Genomic DNA, 24,185 nt, shown 5'->3' on the forward strand with positions numbered 1-24,185 from the left:
AACGTTTAATTTAAAAAAGAATAAAGATAAATAAAAATTAACGATCTTCCAAATCAACAGATGATAATATACAATGTAATTTACGCGTAATTATTTCGTTTCTCGTTCTTCTTTCTGTTCTTCTTTCTGCTCTTGTTTCTGCTCTTGTTTCTGCTCTTGTTTCTGCTCTTGTTTCTGTTCTTGTTTCTGTTCTTGTTCACATTCTAAAATAGTCAGAACAACACTTTAACAACGAATTCAAAACGGAAACGCGCATATATTTGGGGAAAATAAATGCCTATCAGTAAAACTTGCTGCGGTGAAATTTGAATAAATATATATTTACATATGTGAATATAAGTACATACATATATATGCACGTACATATGTATATATGCAAATGGGTGAATAAATGCATGTAATGTTTTTCACAACGATAAACACTACAATTACACATGACTAGGATTTTTGCACAAAATAAATATTGCAAAAAACAAAAGACAAAATGAAACGGAAGAATAGTTCACAATGAAAACGGAAAATAATATTTTATGAGGTGTAAGGGCCAATAATTCATGTCACCATGCAGCACAAAATGTGTAAAGTGTTTATATTATACACGTATTGTATGTATTCAATTTTCATGGACATACATAAAGATATATACACTTTTGTTTTAGAAATATTTAAAAATGTTTTTTATTTAGCGCTTCTTGAGGAGGAACAATATACATACTTATTCATGTATGTACTTATTCATGTATGTACTTATCCATGTATGTACTTATTCATGTATGTACTTATGTATGTATGTACATATTTATGTATGTACATATTTATGTATGTACATATTTATGTATGTACATATTTATGTACATGTATCTTATGTATGTACTATGTATGTATTCATGTATGTACTATATGTATGTACATGTATGTATGTACATATTTATGTATGTACATATTTATGTATGTACATATTTATGTATGTACATATTTATGTATATATATATTTATGCAGCATTTTTTGCAATACCTCAAGTGCAGGAAAGTTAAGCCAGCATAAAATTAGCAAAAACAGATTGTTAACCAACTTAAGTTTAAAATTTGAAAAGAGGCACCTTCAGTTTCCATGATTTCTGTAGCACGGAGTTTATATGTATATTGAAGTTTTTCTTTTTTCATATTTTAATTTATACTCCATTTTTTTTTTTTTTTTCCCCCTATTTTAACAAATGGAAAATTTTTCTGAAGTGTTCAGAATTTTTTTACCATTTTTTATTATATCTAGCCATAAGTTTCTCATTTTGTAGGTAAAACAAAAACGTGTGCATAAGTCCTGTATTATAATTTTTGCCGAACAAAAATTTTTATTTTAATTCTTATGAGAAGGAAGAATGAAGGAAAAATATAGAAAAGGAAAAAAATAGAAAAAAACTAAAAAAAAAAATGGGAAAAAATAGAAAAGAATAGGAAAAAATAGGAAAAAATAGGAAAAAATAGGAAAAAATAGGAAAAAATAGGAAAAAATAGGAAAAAAAATTGTTAACTTGTAGATGTCTTATCTATTTATACAACATCCTATTAAGTTCCATCGCTTTGGTTATAATAGTATTTATCTTTGTATAGTTAAGGGTTTTATTTTTTTTTTATTTCACATTACCAAAGTTATTTATGCGGATTGTCCATTATCCAAATATTTCGATCCAATGCAAGAAGTTATCTGTACGCTTTCATTTTACGTCGTTTTGTTCCATTTTGCTTCATTTTATCCTATTTTACATATTTTTATTTCTCTTTAGTTTTTTTTTTTTTTTTTTTATTAAATATCTTTCCGGCAATTTTACTTGTAAATGGTTTTGCTTTAAAATCTGTTCTTGTGGAATTGTTGTTTATCCCTTGACATGATTTATAATTTTGTACAAGCGAAAAAATTTTAACATTACATAACAGTTACGGCAATATTATCACGTGATGTGTGCGTATATATTTACATACATTCGTAGAAGGAACATATATGCATGTATGTACGTATTCATGTATGTATGTTTGTATGTAAATTATAAAGAGTGTATATCGTGATTAATGAAACGCTTCATTTCTTCAAATGAGTAGAGCGAAAAGCGAAAAAATTTTATTACAGTTCATCGTTGGTATACGAATTGCGCTTACGAAATAATATTGTAACTAAACCCAGTGTATGAACAAAATATGTAAGTGAATATGCGATGATGGGATTTTTATTTATTAGTAGTAGGTAAACCCGGACAAGGGAAGTTTGGTATATTTATAAAAACATGGATGATGCGTATGTAAAGGGGCACGTAAATATATGTACGTATGTATGTATATTTTTGTAACAATACAAAATTTTTTTTACCATGTCTATTTTGTTTTTATGTAAATACATTCAAAGTTGCGTGCACATATGAAAAAAAAAATTTTTTTTTTCCTATTTATTACATATAATTCTACTCAAGAAATACAAATAACTGTGGGGAATGTTTAAAAGAACGTATGAGTATGCAGAAAAATAATTGTCAACATAGCAATGCTGTTCTTTTATGAAATGATAATAAAGCCCTAAAAACAGTCTGTTCATCATTTCAAACTGAAACTTTTCATTACTATTCTTATAATTGCTGTACTTATTACAGTAAATGCTGCACTTATTACAGTAATTGCTACTCCTATTGCAGTAAATGCTGCTCCCGTTGCTGCCGTTATAGTATAATTTAAAGGATTATATGTGCAAGTAAGCTTTTGCCATATTAATAAAAAAGGGAAAAATAAAAAGTTCCATAGACTTAAGCAATAACAACAAAAAAGATAGCATGATAGACACACAATGCTTTATCTTGTCTCCACTGGGCATTAAATACTGTATGGATCTCTACACAGCAACAATATGAAACACATGTTTGCTTAATAACACCGAGAAATACGTATACTCCAATTACGATATATGGCCTTACTATTTCACTGCATGTATATATGTATTCCATGTTTTTGAAAATTAATTTTTAAAACTACTTAAGTGTTATAACTACTAAAAAGTAATTCATTCTGTATATTAGATAAATTTTTAGTATAACAGATTTAGATCTGCATATAAAAATATATATATCTATATACATATATATGTATGTATATACATGTATATACTTAAGTATATATAGATGGGTTCTCTTTCCTCATGATGGTGTGTGCGCATATTTTACAGCATTGCACTTGCAAACAATTTTAAGCGGAAAAAAAATATTATATTAAATAGTATGTAACGCGTATGACGAACCATACGGTGGGATGAAAATAAAAAAAAAAAAAAAAAAAGGAAAAATGAAAAAAAAAAAAAAATGATAATTAAAAAAAAAAATTAAAATGAAAATGAAAAAAAAAATGAAAATGAAAATGAAAATGAAAAAAAAAATGAAAATGAAAATGAAAATGAAAAAAAAAATGAAAATGAAAATGAAAATGAAAAAAAAAATGAAAATGAAAATGAAAATGAAAAAAAAAATGAAAATGAAAATGAAAAACGGCAAAATGACAAAATAAAAAGCAACAAAACGAAAAAACGATAAAATAACAAAATGACAAAATGACAGTATAGCAAAAAAAATAAAAATAAAATTGCAATAATATTACACTAAAATAATAAGAAGTATAAAGCGAAAACCAGAGGGGCACGACAATCATACGATGCATTTTATATAAAATATGCTTTTTAGTAAAAGCAAAAAAAAAAAAAAAAATAGAATGAAAAATGAAGAACAAAGAGTGATGAGTAATCAGCTTATAAGGAATAATTTTAAAAACAGAAATAAAGAACGTACGAAATACTAAGCATAATATATTACAATAAAGCAGAATAGTGTAATATTGTTTCTGAACAGACATATATATATATATAAATGTATATGTACGTAATTATGAAAAAGTAGAAACTAATCAAATGTGAAAAAATAAAAAAAAGGGGGAAGAAAAAAGAACTGGAACGAAAATCGTACCATTTCTCGGAAAAAAATATTAAAACAAGTCCGAAGGCTTGGCTTATAAGTCCATACGTTATATTGTATGTATATATATATATATATATATATGTATGTGTGCATGTACGTATGTGCGTATGCAGTATATGTACACGGGCGTGTATACGAATGTTATAATGCCGTTCGGCCCCATTTCATATGTTCACAATAATAAAGTATGATATATCATATGTTAGTTTGTACGCATAAGGGAGTGTCAAAAAAAAAAAAAAAAAAAAAAAAAAAAAGAAGTCTACACTTTTGGCTGATCGCCATTCAAGGATAGAAAGCATAAAGATGAATCATATATTCACATTTGAAACTAACCTAAATGATATTTTTACCAGGGATGATATAGAGAAGTCCGAAAGATGTTGCGATTACTGTATAAAAAGGAAAAGGGTATGCAAATGCGAGACGATAAAAAGGGAGTTGGGCAGGTGAGGGAGGAAGAAAATGAAATGTACCCATGTGTATGTGTTGTATTGTGAATATGCCTATGTGTATGTGCCTATGTGCATGTGCCTATGTGTATGTGCCTATGTGTATGTGCCTATGTGTATGTGCCTATGTGTATGTGCCTGTGTGTATGTGCCTATGTGTATGTATCGTATTGTGTACTTGTTTGTGTGTGAATTTGTCCGTGTGAGTGTAAAAAAAAAAAATAAGTGGGTCCAGAAAATATAGAAGAGACTTATTTGTTCGAATTATAAATTTATCTCATCTCGTGGGTATTATCATAAGTACTGCTCATTTTTGGAAAGTACTATAAAATAATTAGACATATTACGTGCACAGTTAGATGTGTGTCTAGTTTGAGCTATATATATCCATATTTTTTCCAAAAAGTTATACAGACGGTTGTCATAAAATTCGCGTGATAAACAACATGTAGAGTTTATTCAGTCATACACTTATGCACGCATATGTATACATATATACATATATACCTATATACATATATACATATATACATATATACATATATACATATATACATATATACATATATACCTATATACATATATACATATATACATATAGCACACATTTGCATGCTTTTTTCCTGTTAACTTGTTTTCCCCTTTGCAGTGAGGAGGGGAAGGACATAGAAGAGCTGATGGAGTTAAAGATGTACTACGATGAGATATGCGAAAAGATTGTGGACAAGTATCAGGATGTTGTAAGCCGGTTCGAGTATGATAAGGATATTGTTAAGTACATAAAGGGTAACAACATAAATGATGAAATAGAATGTGAGGACTGGTTATATTTTTATGAATTGTTAAAAGAAAGAAAAATAGTAGAAAGGTGCATTGATACAAAAGAGAGTAAAGAAGTGATATCATTTTATAGTTTCCATATAGATGAAGAAGCAAATTTTTTAAGTAGTTTAAATTATTATCTGAAGACCAATAATTATAATAATATATATCATAATTGGATGGGAATGAGTATTAATCCGTTCAACGAATATGGAAGCAGCTGCAGTGATGGTTCTTTTTCTTTATGTAAAGAAGGAAAAGTAGAGGAGGGTACAAACATAATTTTTTCTGATGATAATATGACCACATCAATAGTAGAAGAATGTGAGAATGATCATAGTACTTTATTATCATTACTTGGATTTGGTGAATACAAAAAAGTGCATTCACTGTATTATTTTTTATATATACAAGATAACGAAAGATGGATTTCTGGCATGAACAATACAGGAAATATATGTCATCTAGAAAATATTGATCATGTATGGAATAAAACTGTTAGAGAAAGTACCAATAGAATAAAATTATTTCACCTAATTACTGCAAATAGTGTTAGAAGTAATGATGCTGACTATATCAGAATAAAAAAAAAAAAAAAGAAAAAAAGATCTTTTTAATGAAAATTTTCTTCTAGAAAGTAGTATACAAATTGAGTGGGTTTTATGTACCAGTCAGCTAATATGCGCTTTAGGTATGATAGACATTGGTGGATGCTTTATTATGAAACTCAAATTATCCTTTGACAATTTTCTCTTATCCGTATTTGCCATTTTATCTATATGTTTTAAAAAATTAGAGGTTTATAAACCGTCTTCTTGTTATGTAGGAAATGTAGTTTTCCTAGTAGCTACCTATTTTAACGGAATTACCTCCATATTCTTGTCCAGCTTGAAAAACTGGGTTCAGTCCGCTCAGAGGGATATTGCACCGCTACTGGGATGTGGAAGCAGCGGTGTTGATGGTGGCATCCGGTTGGCCAAGAAAAAGAAATTTTCCAATCACAGTCTAATACCAAGAAAGTGGATAAAGCATAGCTTTTTTGAGGAGTACAAGAAATGCATCAAACATTTCGTTGATTATTTAGTTTTTCATTTAAAAAAATGCATTAACGTTTCTAACACTAACTTGATGAAAAAAAATATTGAGAATACGAAAAATACATACATATCTCAATTTTTCCAAGTGCATAAAATTGGTGCTCTTCGAGAAAGAGAGAAATTGCTGAACAGGTCAGGTGAAAACATGATATATTGCGATGAAAGCAAATTGATGCATGATCAGGCAAGCAAGCAGACTAGAAGTTATGCTAATCCTCATACGAACAATCATTCAAGCAATGGAAGTATCAAATATACTAATGAGGGGGGCATAGTACAAAGTAGTGCATTAGACGACGTGCTGTTAGACAAACCAAACGGGATGAGGGACGAACTGGAAAGCTTTAATTTTTTTAGAAACAAGAATTTATACAAAATTAAAAATAGTTTATTACTTTTAATTCCGAATCGTATGAGGGTAAAGGAATCGCTCTTCTATGAAAATACATATGGTGGAAATGTACTATGTAAGAAGTACACTGTGAATGACAATGTAAGGAAGTATAAAAAACAAATAAGTGGTTTGCTAAAAAAAATTGAATATAGAACAGTAGAGGAAAAGGTGGAAAAGAAAGGTTTATTCGAGTTAGACAATGATATAATAGCAAAAAGACTTTTTTTCTTAACGGATAAGAATTCTTTTTCCGAGCAACAACAAAAATTTGAAGACCTGTTAAAGAAGCAAATATATTTTTCCAAAAAAAATTGGTTTAAATGTTACATGCATAATGATATAACAAATTTTCATAATCCTTTTTATTTAGATAAAACATTATTTATAAATATTCTTAAATGTAGATATTATATATACTATAAAAATTGTGATATGCATATAAGCAGTTTAAGACAAATATTAAAGCAGTATGAGCCATTCAACACGACTTATATAAATTACGAGTTATATACTAGTGTTATTGATTGCTTGTTCGTTTTAAAAAATTGTGCTTCTTTGGACATATTCGAAGATTCCAACTTTTTGCAAAATTTTCTAGTTATTAGTAGAGAATCAAACGTGTTTGATTTTTTTTCAAAATTTGAAGGTAGAGGGATTCATGTTTTATTACGAGATCCTGACCTAGGTGAGTAGGCCTGCGATGGCAGAGGAGGGATGTACTTGTGTATTTTGCGCGTTTGTGTACTTGTGTATTTTGCGCGTTTGTGTACTTGCGTATTTTGCGCGTTTGTGTACTTGCGTATTTTGCGCGTTTGTGTACTTGCGTATTTTGCGCGTTTGTGTACTTGCGTATTTTGCGCGTTTATGTACTTGTGTATTTTTGTTCCCGCGTGTAAATGTTTTGTTATCGTAATAGTATTTTCCTGACTTGTGCAGGTGAAAAGGAGAAAGTGGCAAATTTGGAAATACTATTATCATTTGTTCGTTCACGTCTCCACCCAGTAGTAATTCATATATGCATTTCTTTCCATGCTCAGGTGCTGAAGTAGATGAGGAAGGTGAAGGTCCATCCGTAAACGTGGAAGACATGTTCAGAAGGAGGTTGCCATATAAAATGTTCAGCGAATTGTTAATAAACAAGTTGAAGAAAAAAAATGTGTGCGCACTAGTATATATCGATTTGAATACAATATTACCAAATTATGTACATGTAGTTGAGAAGGAGATAAAAATAAAAAATTATTTGGTTGCTAGTGTAATTATAGCATTTAATTATTTAAAGAAAGGTGGAAATATGATATTGCGTTTAAGCAGTGTACTTACTTTTTTTACAGCGGGGATAATATATCTATTGTTTTGTTCTTTTGAAAAAGTGCAATTTTTTTTACCGCCATCATGTGATGATATATATTTAGATTTATATATATATTGTCATAATTTCAGTGAGTATTATATATATCGCCATTACATCCAGTACATGTGGGACGCAATCACATGCAATCAATACCTCGACGAACAGTTGTGTAGTAATAGGGGTTCCAGGTGCGATAGGGATCCCACACAAAGCATGGAAAGCAGTGGAACGAATGGCGGTGGAAGCGTCCGTAGAAGCGCAGATATAAACGATGATAGGAACTGCAATGGTATGAGTAACGGTAATACTAACAGCATTAGTAACGACAACATTGACAGTGGTAAGAGTACACAAGCAGACAGCACAAAAAAAAGGAAAAAGGACGTTTACTTTTGCGTTCCCTTGTACTTCCTCATGAACAAACAGTTTGTGGTTCTTCTAAAAGAGTTCAACTATTTTTATTTTAAAAATCATATTAATGTTTGTCTAAATTTTATGAAAGATTTGAAATATTTTTACCATAATAAGTCTTTAATAAAATGCATGTTAGCACATTTCTTTACCGCCTATGTGTTACCTGATGTGTCTTTTACTAATGCTTACAAATCATTAACAGTTAATCATAACATTTTTGATGAAAAGAAGGAAGACTACACTGACAATGAAGAGGAAAAGGATGAAAGTGATGAAGAAGACGATATGGGAAAAGTGGAACAAATTAATATAAGCAAAGAACAAGTAGAAGAAACATACTGGGGAAGAGTAAAAAAAAAAAGAAGCTCGAATATAGAGGAAAATGATACAAATAAAAATAATGGTAACGAACAGATGGTTGGAAATAAAGGAAATGGTAATCTAAACTTTTTATTTGATTTAAAAAAACAGGAAGAGATGGAAGCAAAAAAGAAGTTTGACAGTTCCTCTAGTGAATCCAATTATTCAATAATATATGAATATAAGAGTGTTCCTAGCGAAGTATCTGTGTCCGAGACGGCTTGGGAAAGCCCCTAGATGAAGCGGGAAGGGAGAAGCAAAGGAAAAGGATATTTGAAGCCATAAGCATAACTAAGAGAACAAAAGCGAGTTGATCCTTCCGCCACTTAGTGTTCCACTTCCTCATCCTTTTCATCTACTACATAGTTAAAATTACCAGTTTGCTATCATTACATATACACACATATATATGTGTGTGTGTAACTCTCATAGCGTTTTGTAAAGTAAGGGATGATTTTTGCCTTTTTTTTTTTTTTTTTTTTGTTTTTTTACATTTAGCTGCATTTCGTCTGGCCCTATTTCATATGACCATATTTCGTTTGGCCGCATTACTTCATTTGTACTAAAACGTAAAATGTTCGTGATATTCATTTTTGTTTTCCGCAAAATTTAACTAATAACTGCATTTTTATATTTACAATTTTTTAGTTAAAAAAAAAAATGCTAATGTTAGAGATTATATAAAATAAAAAAAAAAAAATAAAATAAGGTAATATGATGAAAGAACAGCAGCATACTCCTTTTACCGCTTCAAGAGAAGGCATTTTTAAGGGCATTATATCTCTTGAGAGAAATATCAGTGTTTTTACACACGTGCGCATACATGCATACAGGCTTGTATGACTTTGTACGTGCTTGTAAGCTCAAAGTGTTGTCGCAGCGCCAGTTGTACAAATACGGAGGGATTCACTTCTCTCCACTGACTGCTCCTCCAGGGTAATAAAAATGATAATTACTCTTTTTTAACGATGCCACTGGTAGTTACACTTTCTTTTTTCTTTTTTTTTTTTTTTTTTTCTCATATGTTATTCGATCAACTGATTTGAAAAAAAAAAAATATAAATTATGCTTTTTTTTAATTTTATTATTCTTTTATTTATTATTTATTTTTTAATTCTATTATTGTTTTATTTATTGTTTTATTTATTTATTTTTAATTATCACTAGCTTTTAGCTGCAATACACATTTTTGTTCAATCTTCGACCTGAAAAATTATAATTTTTTTTTTTTCGTTATTTCGTTTGCCTTTTGCGTTCTGGGTTTGTACTTACATGTCGTGCGGATTATGGAGGGGTGTCCTTACCCGCTTAGGATTTTCTATTTGGGGAAAAAAAATTTGTACCAATATTATATATATCGTAGCATTTGATTGTTCTTTTTTTTTTTTTTTTTTTTTTTTTTTTTTTGTTTTTTTCCACCCTTTATGGCGATACGTTTGTGCAAGATACTTCGACGGAGTAACAAAGGATGGACATACAAAGGAGGAAAAAATGCTGCTTCGAAACGATCAAAATTTTTGGATGTTTCAGAGTTTTCCAAAATGGACGTAAAGACGAATGTGAGAGAGGAAGACGAAAATTTATTTGAACCCCCATTGGGAGAAAAAGAGGCTTACCCCTCATACATGCAACCTGAGGAAAAAAATAGTTCAGGATGGTCAGAAAAATGGAGGAGTGATGAAAACGTAAAGAAGGAAAATATAAAAGTAAAGGAAAGGGGAAATGAAAAGGAAAAGAGGAATACTTACCATTTCTTTTCTTCAGATAATTATGCATACAATGTGCCATATAACTACAAAGTAGTTATACCAACAAAAGAAAACACAATGAAGAATGACAAAGGAAATATACGAGAAGAATATAGCAGAGATACAAACACTCAATTAAACTACACTGATTACACAGGTTTTCGAAATCCTACTTTACAAACATTTGAAAATTATAAATATTGGCAAGATAGTGGATTTAAAAAATTTCTTACAAGAATTTTTCCAATTAAATTACCGGAACATAAAACTGTTGATCCGTTATTAAGAGAATATATTTATTTCTTACACTCGTTTGATCCATTTAGATTTAGTTTTAAAAAATTAAGTGAGAGATATTTTTTTTCAAAAAGCTCTATAAAGGCTATATATAAAGAAGAAAGTGTGAAGCGGTTTCTTCAAGATAATGAACTCTGTAATGATAAAACGAAAAGGATTTCTAAAAAAGAAGCAGTAACAAAAATTAAAGAATTAATATATTCGAAAAGAATTGGGTATAAAGATATTGGTGACCATGAAAATGTAAAAAATGAAGAAGACCAATTTCAAGGGTACAAAAATACATTCGATCAGATCAACAGACAAGTAATTCAAGTCGAGTCCATTTCTTCGTTTCCTCTACCACATAGAAGGGATCCCGTTCCTAAGAGAGTAGACGTCGACATGCCCGTTTTTAACTCCGCAAATGTGAAAATTATGAACTGGATAAACCCTAACGATAGGGTCATATTTTGAAGCGCGAGGGGATTCGACGGGGTTAGAAGGAAAAGAAGCGGGGCCGGTTAGAAGCGGCGGGGGAGATGGGAAAAAGAGAAGAAGTGCACTGGTTGGCCAATTTATCATCTGTTTTTCTGAGTAGCTATTCTTTTTTTTTTTTTCTTTTTTTTTTTTTTTTGTTTTTTTCCCCTTTTCGCCTTAATGTACTTGTGAAAGGCTTTTACTGGGAGGAAGGAGGGAGATATATAATATTTATATATGTATATACACGCGTGTATATATATGTATGTATGCACCCATATGTGCTACCCGAAACAGTGCCGCATGTATTGACACTCCTTTCTTATGCTTCGCCGGCACGTCACAGAGAAGACTTTTATTTATTTTTTTTTTTTTTGAACATACGAACATATATACGAGCATACGTACGTATGTACATACATACATACATGCATACATGCGTGCATGGAGTACGCATTTCTTGAGGGTTCCATTTTTGTGTGCAGGTAAAAAGCATAGTCTTCCTAATTCTTCTCTGTTGTGAACTTGCACAAAGAGAACACTTCAGCGAATTGTGTGTATCGATTGTTTTATCGTTTAACATAATGTACAGCGTTACACATGAATTAATTTTACAAAACGATTTTACGAACAGTTTTGTGAAACTTGTTTTTTACTTTTTCTTTTTTTTTTTTCCGTTATTACATAAATTAAATGCAGAGATCGTGCCAATCGTTTTGAAAAAAAAAAAAAAAAAAAAAAAAAAAGTAAAAAACAATTTGGAAAATTTTACCACATAAGTGTAGTATTACACCTTTTAGTGTTACATTTTTTTTTATTTTTTTTATTTTTTTTATTTTTTTATTTTCTTCTTTTTGATAATTCTCCTGCACAATTTTTGCCGTTCAGAAAAAGACTAAAATGAAATACTTGGACAAGTTTTATAACAATTAGAATGCATAAAAATTAGTTTGCTAATCCTTCCCTACTACTCCCAATTGTAGTATTTTTATTTAGACACTTATGTTTTTTTGTTAAATATCCGTTACTCTGAATATGTTAATAAAATTCGATTTTGTTATTTATTTGTTTAAAGTATAAAATGAAATTATTCCTGTACGCAAGTATTTTTTTTACCTTGCTTGTTCAGGTAATTTATGCAGGGGATGATAAGACAGTTAAGAGGAGAAAGTATGATATAAAAAATAATAAGCTAAGGGGAAAAAACAAACCGCATATATTAAACAATGAATCGGAGAAAAACTTCTTAGAGGTTATGTCTGCTCATATTTATAACCCCTCCATATCGTACCGAGGTTTGCACTGGGAAAAATTATCAAAAAAGTGTGCATTTTGATTTGCCCTTTTTGCGTGTGCTTACGCGAGTGTGCATATATGCACGTATGTACGTCTGTTTGTAGTTCATTTTTTATATAGTTTAACTTTCTTAAGAGAAGTAAAATTGTAAGAGCAGCTTAAATGCCATATGTTGGCCTGTGCAAAGTATGCTTATATGTATATATATGAGCTAGAAAAAAACAAAAAAAAAAAAAAAAAAAAAGAAAAAGAAAAAGAAGAAACACACGAACGAGCGAACATTGATCAGTGGGCTACAAGGCGTGGGGATTAATGCGCGATGGGAGTGTTTCAGTATAATACGCGAAGACCCACATAATTACACGGAGTTAATGCTTTTTCTTAATTATGATTCTCAATTTTTTTACCATTTTTTTTACCCTCTTGTTTTTTTGTTTTTTGCATAATTAATATAATATCTCCCCTTGGAGGTATTGTCAGGTCTCCCTTCCCCTCATCTTTTAGAAGATATTCGAACACATGTAATTATACATTTTTCTTCTTATCATTTTGCAGAATTTTTTGATAACAATGCAATGGGTACGTCTACCATATACTACTCCAGACTAATGTGGGGAGCACTCATTTTTTTGATTATGTTTATTTTAGTTAGCTGCATAGGAGTATATTTATATGTTAATAATTTAGAAAACAGTTTTCCAAGGAAGCGACATTCACCCAATCCAACGAATCACTACGTTATCAATCCCGTCATCCCGTATTCTTAACTAGCATAACTCGCTTTTCGTAAAAGTAAAGAACAGTAAGGCAAAACGAGATTAAACAAGGAAAAACAAGAATAAACATGATAAAACAAGGAAAAATAAGAAAATACTAGGCAAAACCAAACAATGCAACTTTTCGGGCGTCCCATGCTGGTTTACTTTTTACAGGGAAGGTACAGGTGTATACATTGAAGAGAAGTAATGAATATATGTACACGCATGAATATATGTATATATATATATATATATATATATATATACGTATTTATAAACTTCTGTCTATTTATTTGTTTATGTTTATCCTTACCGCCCCTCCCCCATACACTTACATCGCAATTGCAAATAACTCACAACACGCTAACTTATAACATTCAATGATTTTTAAGATAATAAAAAAATTAATAAAATAAAATAATATGCTACTTTCGACTTTACATTCCATGCGTGTAATATTTTTATTTTTATTTCTCACTGTTACCTTTAATATTTATACATTTATTTTATATAGTCTTATTAAGTTTGTCTATACTTATATTGTAATGTCGTTAACCCCAACAACATCTATCACAAGAAGGAAATCATCAAACGGATATATTTTTCTTTATAGAATGAAAACGAAAAATTATAAAAACAGTTACTCCCCTCCCCAAGTACTGAAAAGAAAACCTTATACAAGATTTTAACGATGCATTATAGCTTCATTTATGTGTGCATATATGAGGGTAGCATGAGCAAAAGCCTCTATATTCTCTTTTCTGTATATTTTTTTGCTCTTCTCCCCCAAGTAGCTCTTCATATACATATTTATCTTACGCCACAATTTGTATAATGCATACGGGAATACGGTATATATAAAAACATGTATGCGTACACGCATGTTATCTGCGCATGCTTTGTTTTATTTTCATTTTATTTATATATATATATATATATATATATATATATATATATATATATATTATTGAATTATTATATCATTTTCCTTTTGTCCTTTTGTCCTTTTGTCCTTTTGTTCTTTTTTTTTTTTTTTTTTTTAATTACATACTTACCATTTTTTCTTCTACAAATTTTACCTTGCCGTTCCTTTCACAATGCCACACATTACTGCACCGTTAGGATGCTTTTCTTACCATCTCTGTTGACAAGATGTGCAAAGATCAATTTATTTGTCTTCTTATAGTGGATCGTGGTATAATATTTTTTTTTTCCATCGGTCCTCTATTTTTTCAATTCTTCAAAATATTGATAAAAAAGTAAGAGAAAATAAACAAAAATCAAAAAGAAAAAAAAAGAAAAAATTTACGTTTAATATAAGGTTAAAACTGTCTCCTGCTCGTTCTCCAATTCCTCTTACCATTGCATTCCTCTATTTTTTTTTTTTTTTTTTTTTTTGTATATATCCTTTTTGCAATTTTAGCAAATTTGTTGTAATTTTCACTTAACCTTTACAGTTTTTTTTTTTTTTTTTTTTTTTTTTTTTTTTTCTTTGATAAAATTTCAGCAGTAAGCACTATATTTTTCTCTTCTTTTTTTTTTTTTTTTATTTGGCACTTCTCATTTTCGAAAAAAAAAAAAAAGATTTACAGTTTTCCGACTTTGTCACTGAGATTTACACATGTAGCGGTGTTTAGACGTTTTTCGCGTAAAATTAAAATACTACATTTATTATAACCAAAGAAAAAGAATAGAAAACTATTAAGCATGAAATAAAACGCAAAAAGGGAGCTGTATAAAGAGAGAAAAAAAAAAAATAAAATAAAATAAAAAAAGTCAACAAAGATATAGTGGCAGAGTGAATTGACGAAGCAGTACTTATAAAACGTAAGAATAACGAACTAAAGTAAAAGCACTCGAGGGCATCTTCTTAATACTGTAAGAAAATTTTCTAAAATATTGCGGAAATATGACGACTAGCGAAGCGAGTAAGGGTAATGATTTTCCTTCTTTTTGATGTTGACATGTAAAAAGTACACGTGTTTGGGCATGCATGTGTGCATGTTTTTCATTTGTATATTTGCGTGCATGGTCATATGTATGCTTATGCGTACACATGTATCACCCTCTTTTTTCCCCTGTTTTTCATACTAGCAATAAACCTGAAAGATAATCAGTGGGATGTGTCAAACTACAAAAATGAAGAGATCGTTAAGTTAAACAAAGTGGAACTTAATCATGCTGTGAACATATTTAATTGTGAAAACAGTACAATTGTTATAGAAAATGAAAAATTTAAATCATTACAAATACAAAAGTGTGTAAAATGTAATGCCGTTTTAAAAAATTTAATATCATCTATCGAAATAATACATTCAAAAAATATAAAAATTCAAATACTGGGTAAATGTTCTTCCCTCTCTGTTGATAAATCTGTAGGGGTACAAATATATTTGTCAAAGGAAAACACGGACTGTGAGTTTACAACTGCCTTGTCATCAGAAATGAATATTCATTTAGAAAATGCGGAGGGGGATTGGAACGAAATTACAATCCCTGAGCAATTTCAACATCATTTGCAGGATGGAAAACTCAGCACGCGAGTTTCGGACCTATACAATTTTTAAGCTTCAACTGAGAAGTAGTTAAGGGATAGATACGTTATAAGAAGACACATTTAAACACACCATGCATGCACTTCTATTTCTGAATGGGTTAAATGAGCATTGTAGATGTGAAGGTAAACATCACTGTTGTTTTAGTATGGCAAGTTTTATTGTATCGTGTTGTTCCTTATTACACTTCATTACAATTTTTTTTTTTTTTTTTTTTTACTTAACTCTCTTACTATTTGTCACGTCTGTACACCTTTTTCGATTACACTTTATATCTTATCCCTTTATACTGTGACCACTTTTCATTTTATCTCCCTTTTGATTTTTGGAAAATTAACTGACCCTTTTTGAAATTTTATGAGCATGTTCATAATTTATTAGTACCATAACATCAAATAAAAGAAACGAACATTGCCACATGCCCCTTTTTTTTTTTTATAATTAAAAAAGAGGAGGACTTTATGTAGCTTGTAAAATGCACAACATGATAATGTATTGTTATTCACACATGAGTAGATCATGTAAAAAAAGCGCCTCCCACTTGTTAAAAAAGAAATATATATATATATATATATATATATATATGTATGCATATATATATACACATACTTCTATTCCCGTAGAGGAAAAAAATCAGCAAGAAGCATATTTTTCACTTCAAATTGAAATATATAATGATGCACTGCTTTTCATGCTTATTCATACATTGTACGATTGATCTGAACGAAATTGTAATGGGGCGGAAAAATTAAAAAGAACCAAGGGTAGCAGTATTTTATACCCATAAAGTTAACAATGCTCTTAAATACTAAAAATTTAAGTTTCTTCATATAGTGGCTTGTTTAAAAAAAAAATTTTTTTCTAATTAACCCCAGAAGGTATTTTAAAATTAACACCTTAATATTTGCGATCATAGAAGGAGCTTATGTTAAAACATGACCCGGTGCACCTGGAGAAAGCAATTTTTATGTGCAAGTTGTTAAGTATTTTATTCGCATACATAATAAGTACATGTACATGTATTTATTCATCCATGTATATATGGCTAAAGGTTCTTTTTTTTTTTTTTTTTTTTTTTTTTTTTTCTTTTCTTGTTATAAGTAAAGAGCTACCATAATTTATAATTATGTCATTCTGATGATGAAGCAGTGCATGTTCTTTGCTCTACATATAATTTACATTAATTTTTCGAAATAGCAAAAAAGAAAAAAAAAAAAAAATTTTCTCATATAGTAAGAATATAAAATATATAAGAGTGTTTTTAATTGGGTTTTCACATAAGAGTATTTGCTATCCATTTTTTTAGCTCAAAAAAAAAAAAAAAAAAAAAGGAAAAAGAAAGAAGAAGAGCAAAGAAGTAAAGAAGCGAAGAAGCAAAGAAGTAAAGAAGCGAAGAAGCAAAGAAGTAAAGAAGCGAAGAAACAAAGAAGTAAAGAAGCGAAGAAGCAAAGAAGTAAAGAAGCGAAGAAGCAAAGAAGTAAAGAAGCGAAGAAGCAAAGAAGTAAAGAAACAAAGAAGCAAAGAAGTAAAGAAGCGAAGAAGCAAAGAAGTAAAGAAACAAAGAAGTAAAGAGGGAAAAAAACAAAATAAAAAAGGACTAAGTAATAAGCAAGAAGTAAGAACAAACATATACGGAGAGAATAAGAAAATAAGGTTGAATGAGACCGAAGCGAGATTCAGAGAAAGGGGGAACTCGATTTTATCGAATGACTTGCATTCTCAATACGTTAAATAAAAAAATATAAAACCGCTCAAGATTGTATATAATAGCAGAACATTTGCCGTACAAATTTTATATATTAACACGTTACGGTGTATCATTTGCCTTTTAGTGCTTACAGCTTAGTACCCTTTGCTTACAACTCCACATTTACTTCTGCACGCTTACCATTCGCTTTTCATCTCCTTAGGGTGCTTTAGGAAAAATGAGAATTATAAAGACAGCTGTCGATAAGTGCCATTTCTTGCCCATGCTGGCAAAGAGAAGAATAAGCTGCTTACCTATCCTTGGCACAATAAATAGAGCGTGTACTAAAATCAAAGGGGTTAACTCAAATTCAAGTAGATTAAACGAGCTTGTGCTGTACCGAAATGTTACTACCAACGTTTTGGAAAAAAAAAGAGAGAACAATGTGGAAGAATACATGACTAATGATGAGATAATAAATTTTTTTGAAGAGAACAAGAATATGAATATAGACAAACTATACAATTTGATTAAAACTTTAAGTAGAAAAAAAATTGAAGAAAGGAAAAAAATAGTAGAAAATGAGAAATTTTTAAATTTTATAGAAGAGATAGAAAATCGTATAAGTATTATGAACACTAGATATTTGTGTAATTTTGCTTTAAGGTTAGCTAGTATATCAATAAATAATGATGAAATAAAGAAAGTACTTACAAAAATAAGTGAGCATGCATTAAAAAAGATAAATATGAATCCACGTGACCTAGTTGGAATAGGTTATTCCTTAGGTTTATGTAATAACATGAATGAATATTTTTTTGAACATTTGAAAAAAGAAACAATATCTAATATTGATGCGTATACACCAACTTTATTAACTCAATTATTAGAATGTATGAGATTATCACAGAATTTAGATGTTGAATTAACAAATTTAATAGTTGAAAAGATGTGCGAAGAAATAGATAGATTTACTACCAGAGATGTAACATTAGCTTTGAAAACATTATCCATGGCTGGTATACCACGAGGATTTTTAATTCGTCGTTTGTGTAATTTAGTTTTTGACAATATATCCCATTTTCATCATACAGCGTTAATTAATATTATATACAACTTGACAAAATTGAAATTCACTACAAATAACCATATTGACGTTATATATAAAAATGTAGAAGAGCATTTAGAAAATTGTAACACAACTACTTTATGCGAATTGTTGTATACATTTTATATGAATGAAATAAATGAAGAAAACAGAATTAACAAAATTTTGGAAAACATAAATTATGAGCATTTTAATACAACTAAAACTGCTGTTATAATTGATTTTATTCATGCATGTACTTATTACACCAAATATGTGGATAAAGAAAAATTCGAAAATTTAATTTCTTTATTATTTAGCAGAAATGTTCCAAAGTCTTTAACCTTAATAGCAAAAATTAGAGAACCAATTTATTTCTTGTCAGCTGATAGTACCTTTAAATTTGACTTAAATAATATTTCCCCATCGTGGCTAAATGCTATGAATGATTTTTTAAGAATAGATCATGAAAAATTGCAAGCCTTAAAAACCTTCCATGAAGTACAAAATGTTTTGAATATAATTGCTCCAAATTTTAAATTAAATTTTGTTCCACTACAAATTACTCATTCTTATTCTGTAGATTTTATTGAAAATGAGAAAAAAATTGTAATAGACTTGGATACCATCGTAAGACATACCTCTTTCCAAATTAAACACAAATACTTTGAAAATTTGGGATATAAAACAGCCAAAATTCATTTCTGGAAATGGAGAAAATGCAGGTCAGAAAAGGAACAACAAAACTACTTATGTGATATCTTATATTCAGTAACTGACCAGAAAAAAAATTTGGAAGAAATTAATCAACATGAAGGGGAAAAAAAAATGGACACTACCCAGCATGACAGCTAGACAGACATATAGTTAGACTTTTTTAAAGCTAACGTATAATTATGTCCTCTCCTGCATCTATACAGGTGCATATAAATATATGCACGTGTGCAGAGTTGCACAAATAAATGTAGGAGGCGTACTCGCGCATGCTAAGAGAAGTTTACCAAGAGCCCGCAGTGATGAAGAAACATTCGCGCGGAACACGAGAACGGCAATTCTGACATAAATTTAACAGAAATTTATGAGCACTTTAGGTTTATAAAACGTGTGTGTGCAATGTTTGGTAATATGTTTGGTAAAATGGTTGGAAAATGGTTGGAAAAATGGTTGGAAAAATGGTTGGAAAAATGGTTGGAAAAATGGTTGGAAAAATGGTTGGAAAAATGTGCATTAGGAAGAAAAGAGGGAGAAAAAAAAAAAAAAAAAAAAACGTGCATTAATTTGCGTATATACCTTGTCATTTTTATCAGCTAGCTAATATTATGTGTATTTATATATATATAAATATATATATTTTTTTTTTTTTTTTTTTTTTTGTTATTTTTATGAACCGTTCATAATATTTTAATTAATCCTGTAGATACACACGCACACACGAATATGAATATATTCATACATATATCTCCCATGCATATTTATCCATGTGGATCCAATTAGTAACTTTTAGATTGTTTTCAAATGGAGTTAATTGAAAAGTGAATGTCATGTTACATTTTCCTGTTAAAGGTGTTCCAAAAAGGGATATATATTTATATATACATATTACATATGACGCATTATACATAACATATGATATATATATATATATTATACACATATTTACACATACGAAAGATGCTCACGAAATAAAAGAAATATTTCGCAGAAATGTAAAAAGAAGTTAAAAAATGCCCTTATTGTCGTCCTTGTGGTCATCCTTGCTGATGGCCTTGCTTCTTTCAAAGGATAATTGTTGCGAAAATGAGTAATCTTTTAACTCTGGTTTTTTGTATTTAAATCGACTTGTCTCATTAAAAATTTTAAAATACTCTAAAACTTTTATGTAATTCCGTGGTTTGCTTATATCTTCCTTCTGATTTATTGATGACAAACATTGCAAGTACCTTGTGCCTTCGATTTTGCACTTGGAAATAGTATGAGGATATTTTCTCAAGCAGTTAATGAACTTACCCCATAAACTATCACATGGGTTTTTTTCAAAAGTCCTTTGATTTTTTTTTTGAATTTTATATAAAATTTCTTTGCCTTGCCACCACTCAATTAAGGGAAAATGTTTTTGTAATTTTGCTACGGGAAATAACAATTCGTTGTTTCTTTTTTTGCTGCAACTCATTTAGTCCAAAAAAAATAAAATATAAAAAAAGACATAATAAACAACAATATTAAAATTTGTCATATATGACTACGAAATAAGATATACACTTCCGCAAACAGGGATTACATATCACCATCCAAAAATACGCATTTTACTTCATCAGTGCCAAAGTCCTATGTTTGTAGCACCTTGTTTTTTCTATTTTGATGCACTGTATAATCTTCCTCAAGTATATGAACAATTTCGTATTAGCATATTTTAATTTTTTTTTTTTTTTTTTATTTATGCGCGAGGAATATTTATTTGTGCGTATTTTGCATTCCTTTCCTCATGGAAAAATAATAGAATAACAGAATATCAGAATAGCACAATATCAGAATAGCACAATATCAGAATAGCACAATATCAGAATATCACAATATCAGAATAGCACAATAACAAAATAAGAGAATAAGAGAATATCAGAATATCAGAATATCAAAATAAGAGAAATAACTGAATAAATACTTACAACACACCGACGTTAAGCAGAATGGTGTGCAAAAAAAGAAAAAATCTTTTTTGCATTTTATTTTTTTTTTTTGTTATTTCCGTATTTCCCCCTTTTTTATTCCTTCGACGTTTAAATTTTGACAGTCCCCTAAAAAACACAGTCTCTTAAAAGTACCACAATATGGCACTTTCCTACTGTAATAACGTTTTTCTTTTTTTTTTTTTTTTTTCTTAAATCTTTTTAAATTATAAACAAAAGAAATGGGTCATATAACCATTATATAAATTTTCTATAAAATTACATGAAGTTCAATTTTTTTTTTTCTTCTTATTTTTTCGTTTTATATTTATCCGTTCTTATTTATACATTTCATGAATTTTATAAACATATATATATATATACATAAACATGTTATATATAAACATAAACATGTTATATATATACATAAATATATTATATATATACATAAATGTATTATATATATACATAAACATGTTATATATATACATAAATATATTATATATATACATAAATGTATTATATATATACATAAACATACTATATATATACATAAATATATTATATATATACATAAATATATTATATATATACATAAATGTATTATATATATACATAAACATACTATATATATACATAAATATATTATATATATATACATATAGATATGCTCACTTTCGTTAATGCACAATGTTTCAGCTTGTTCTTATATATTCACTTAAACGCTTTTCTTTTTTGTTTCTATTGCACAGTACCCATTGGCTGATGCCAGTGTAAATACATATATCGCATTTCTGTTGAGCTATCAATGAACTTTTTAAAATACTTATTTTGAACATAATTTATTGTTTACATGTTATTCAAGAAAGTAAGCGCACGAACGGATCAGAATATAGTGACCTCACATATATAAATACATACATAAAAACATATATAAATATATATATAAATATAGGGATATATATATATATATAATATATATATATACATATATAAGCAGTATACAGTGTCCGAGTGCTTTATAAGAGTGGAATGCAAGTTTACGTTACACTTGTTTCTTTTACCTTGCTCTAAAGATGATACGTATTGTATATTGAAAAATAAGAAATATGCATGTTTATTCGTCTTTTAATGTTCTGATGCTTTTATATATTGGTATTTTTTATTTTTCCACGTGTACATGTTTACATTTTGATATTTCCTTTTTTGAAGTTAACACAAGGATGGATAGCTAAATGTGCAGAATGTTTTCTTTTTTTTTTTAAAGTTCCGTTAAGTGAACATAAAAAAAGAAAAAAAAGAAAACGATATTTTTATAAAATCGAGATAGCAAAAATGGATATGAACACATGGATGTAATGCGCATGAAGTTTAATTTTATTCATTTTGAATATAATTTTTATTCATTTTGAATATAATTTTTATTCATTTTGAATATAATTTTTATTCATTTTGAATATAATTTTTATTCATTTTGAATATAATTTTTATTCATTTTGAATATAATTTTTATTCATTTTGAATATAATTTTTATTCATTTTGAATATAATTTTTATTCATTTTGAATATAATTTTTATTCATTTTGAATATAATTTTTATTCATTTTGAATATAATTTTATTCATTTTGAATATAATTTTATTCATTTTGAATTTTATTTTTATTTATTTTTTTGCTGTGTGATATGAAGCAAAAATAATGAAGTGGTAGAAAGTCAAAAAAAGTTTGAAGAGAATGAAAGTGAAGGGGGGGGGGTAAGGGGCTGAAGGTATTATTATCATCAACAGTTCATAGTTAAATTCGAATCATAGACGACTTTTGTCATTATTTGTAGGTCGATAATATTATGTTTCATCTTTTAGGGTTTGTTGTAAGTATAATTATAGTGGGAAAATGAAAGAAGTTAAATAAATTATGATAAAACTAAATGAATTATGATAAATTAAGCCCATTACATGTTAAGAAGAATCAGAATTGTTGGTAATTATTTCATAATGGATGTAAATGTGAAGAAGTGTACACTTATGTTGAGCAGACCAATCGACGCTTTTAAACTTGACAAGCAGAACAAAGAAAAAAAAAAAAAAGGAATGAAAATGAAAAATATCAACATGTGTGTATATATATATATATATAGTATGTATAATAATATATGTATATGTGAGGAGTACATAAGTTGAGGATATAATTTAACATAATAATGTTACTTGCAGAAATTATACAGAAAATTTTTCTCAAGATTTTCATTTCTTCTGTTAGGAAAGTCCCCGAGATAAACGATTATATTTTTAAAATTTTTATTTTTTTTTTTAGGAAAGCTAATAACTTGATAAGTTTATTAATCTTATAATTACTTTGTAAGAATTTTAATTCTTTACAAAGTTTTATTTAAAATAGCGAGTTAAATGTAACATGTGTTATTGTTTTCTTTTTTTATAACATTACAGAATGGGGCTTATACTTATGTTAAATTTATGTATCCCGCGTGTGCTTGTGCATATACGTATATTTATACGTGTGCTTGTGCATGCACTTATACATAAACATACACATATGCATGCATATATACATATAATGTACACACGTTTGTATCATCATATAAATGTGTAGAAGTATATTTTGCCATTTTTTTTTTTTTTTTTTTTTTTTTTTATCGTATGCATAAACTGCATGAGGAAAGTGAAAACTTGTCCGTTTGCGATAGATATTAATAAAAAAAATTTATAAGAAAAGGGGGATA

The 24,185-nt window shown here is 28.7% G+C and overlaps 6 protein-coding genes across 6 annotated transcripts; 5 read left to right on the forward strand and 1 right to left on the reverse strand.

Moving 5' to 3' along the window:
- Window positions 1-4,307: 4,307 nt before the first annotated feature.
- PmUG01_02018100 (conserved Plasmodium protein, unknown function) lies at window positions 4,308-9,131 on the forward strand (the record flags this gene model as incomplete). Its single annotated transcript, XM_029008656.1, is given in 4 exon segments — window positions 4,308-4,450; window positions 5,103-5,865; window positions 5,879-7,451; window positions 7,804-9,131. The coding sequence occupies 4 exon segments, from the start codon at window positions 4,308-4,310 to the stop codon at window positions 9,129-9,131; spliced, it is 3,807 nt and encodes a 1,268-aa protein (XP_028860194.1).
- A 1,187-nt stretch (window positions 9,132-10,318) lies between these two features.
- PmUG01_02018200 (conserved Plasmodium protein, unknown function) lies at window positions 10,319-11,395 on the forward strand (the record flags this gene model as incomplete). Its single annotated transcript, XM_029008657.1, has 1 exon — window positions 10,319-11,395. One exon carries the CDS (start codon window positions 10,319-10,321, stop codon window positions 11,393-11,395), a length of 1,077 nt encoding a protein of 358 aa, XP_028860195.1.
- A 1,084-nt stretch (window positions 11,396-12,479) lies between these two features.
- On the forward strand, window positions 12,480-13,461 carry PmUG01_02018300 (conserved Plasmodium protein, unknown function; the record flags this gene model as incomplete). Its single annotated transcript, XM_029008658.1, has 2 exons — window positions 12,480-12,685; window positions 13,248-13,461. The coding sequence occupies 2 exons, from the start codon at window positions 12,480-12,482 to the stop codon at window positions 13,459-13,461; spliced, it is 420 nt and encodes a 139-aa protein (XP_028860196.1).
- A 1,900-nt stretch (window positions 13,462-15,361) lies between these two features.
- On the forward strand, window positions 15,362-16,019 carry CAP (cyclase-associated protein, putative; the record flags this gene model as incomplete). Its single annotated transcript, XM_029008659.1, has 2 exons — window positions 15,362-15,380; window positions 15,547-16,019. 2 exons carry the CDS (start codon window positions 15,362-15,364, stop codon window positions 16,017-16,019), a joined length of 492 nt encoding a protein of 163 aa, XP_028860197.1.
- Window positions 16,020-17,932: 1,913 nt separating this feature from the next.
- On the forward strand, window positions 17,933-19,636 carry PmUG01_02018500 (RAP protein, putative; the record flags this gene model as incomplete). Its single annotated transcript, XM_029008660.1, has 1 exon — window positions 17,933-19,636. The coding sequence occupies one exon, from the start codon at window positions 17,933-17,935 to the stop codon at window positions 19,634-19,636; it is 1,704 nt and encodes a 567-aa protein (XP_028860198.1).
- An 862-nt stretch (window positions 19,637-20,498) lies between these two features.
- On the reverse strand, window positions 20,499-20,951 carry PmUG01_02018600 (conserved Plasmodium protein, unknown function; the record flags this gene model as incomplete). Its single annotated transcript, XM_029008661.1, has 1 exon — window positions 20,499-20,951. The coding sequence occupies one exon, from the start codon at window positions 20,949-20,951 to the stop codon at window positions 20,499-20,501; it is 453 nt and encodes a 150-aa protein (XP_028860199.1).
- Window positions 20,952-24,185: the final 3,234 nt, after the last annotated feature.

This window comes from Plasmodium malariae, assembly GCF_900090045.1.
Source record: "Plasmodium malariae genome assembly, chromosome: 2".
Lineage (NCBI taxonomy): Eukaryota > Apicomplexa > Aconoidasida > Haemosporida > Plasmodiidae > Plasmodium > Plasmodium malariae.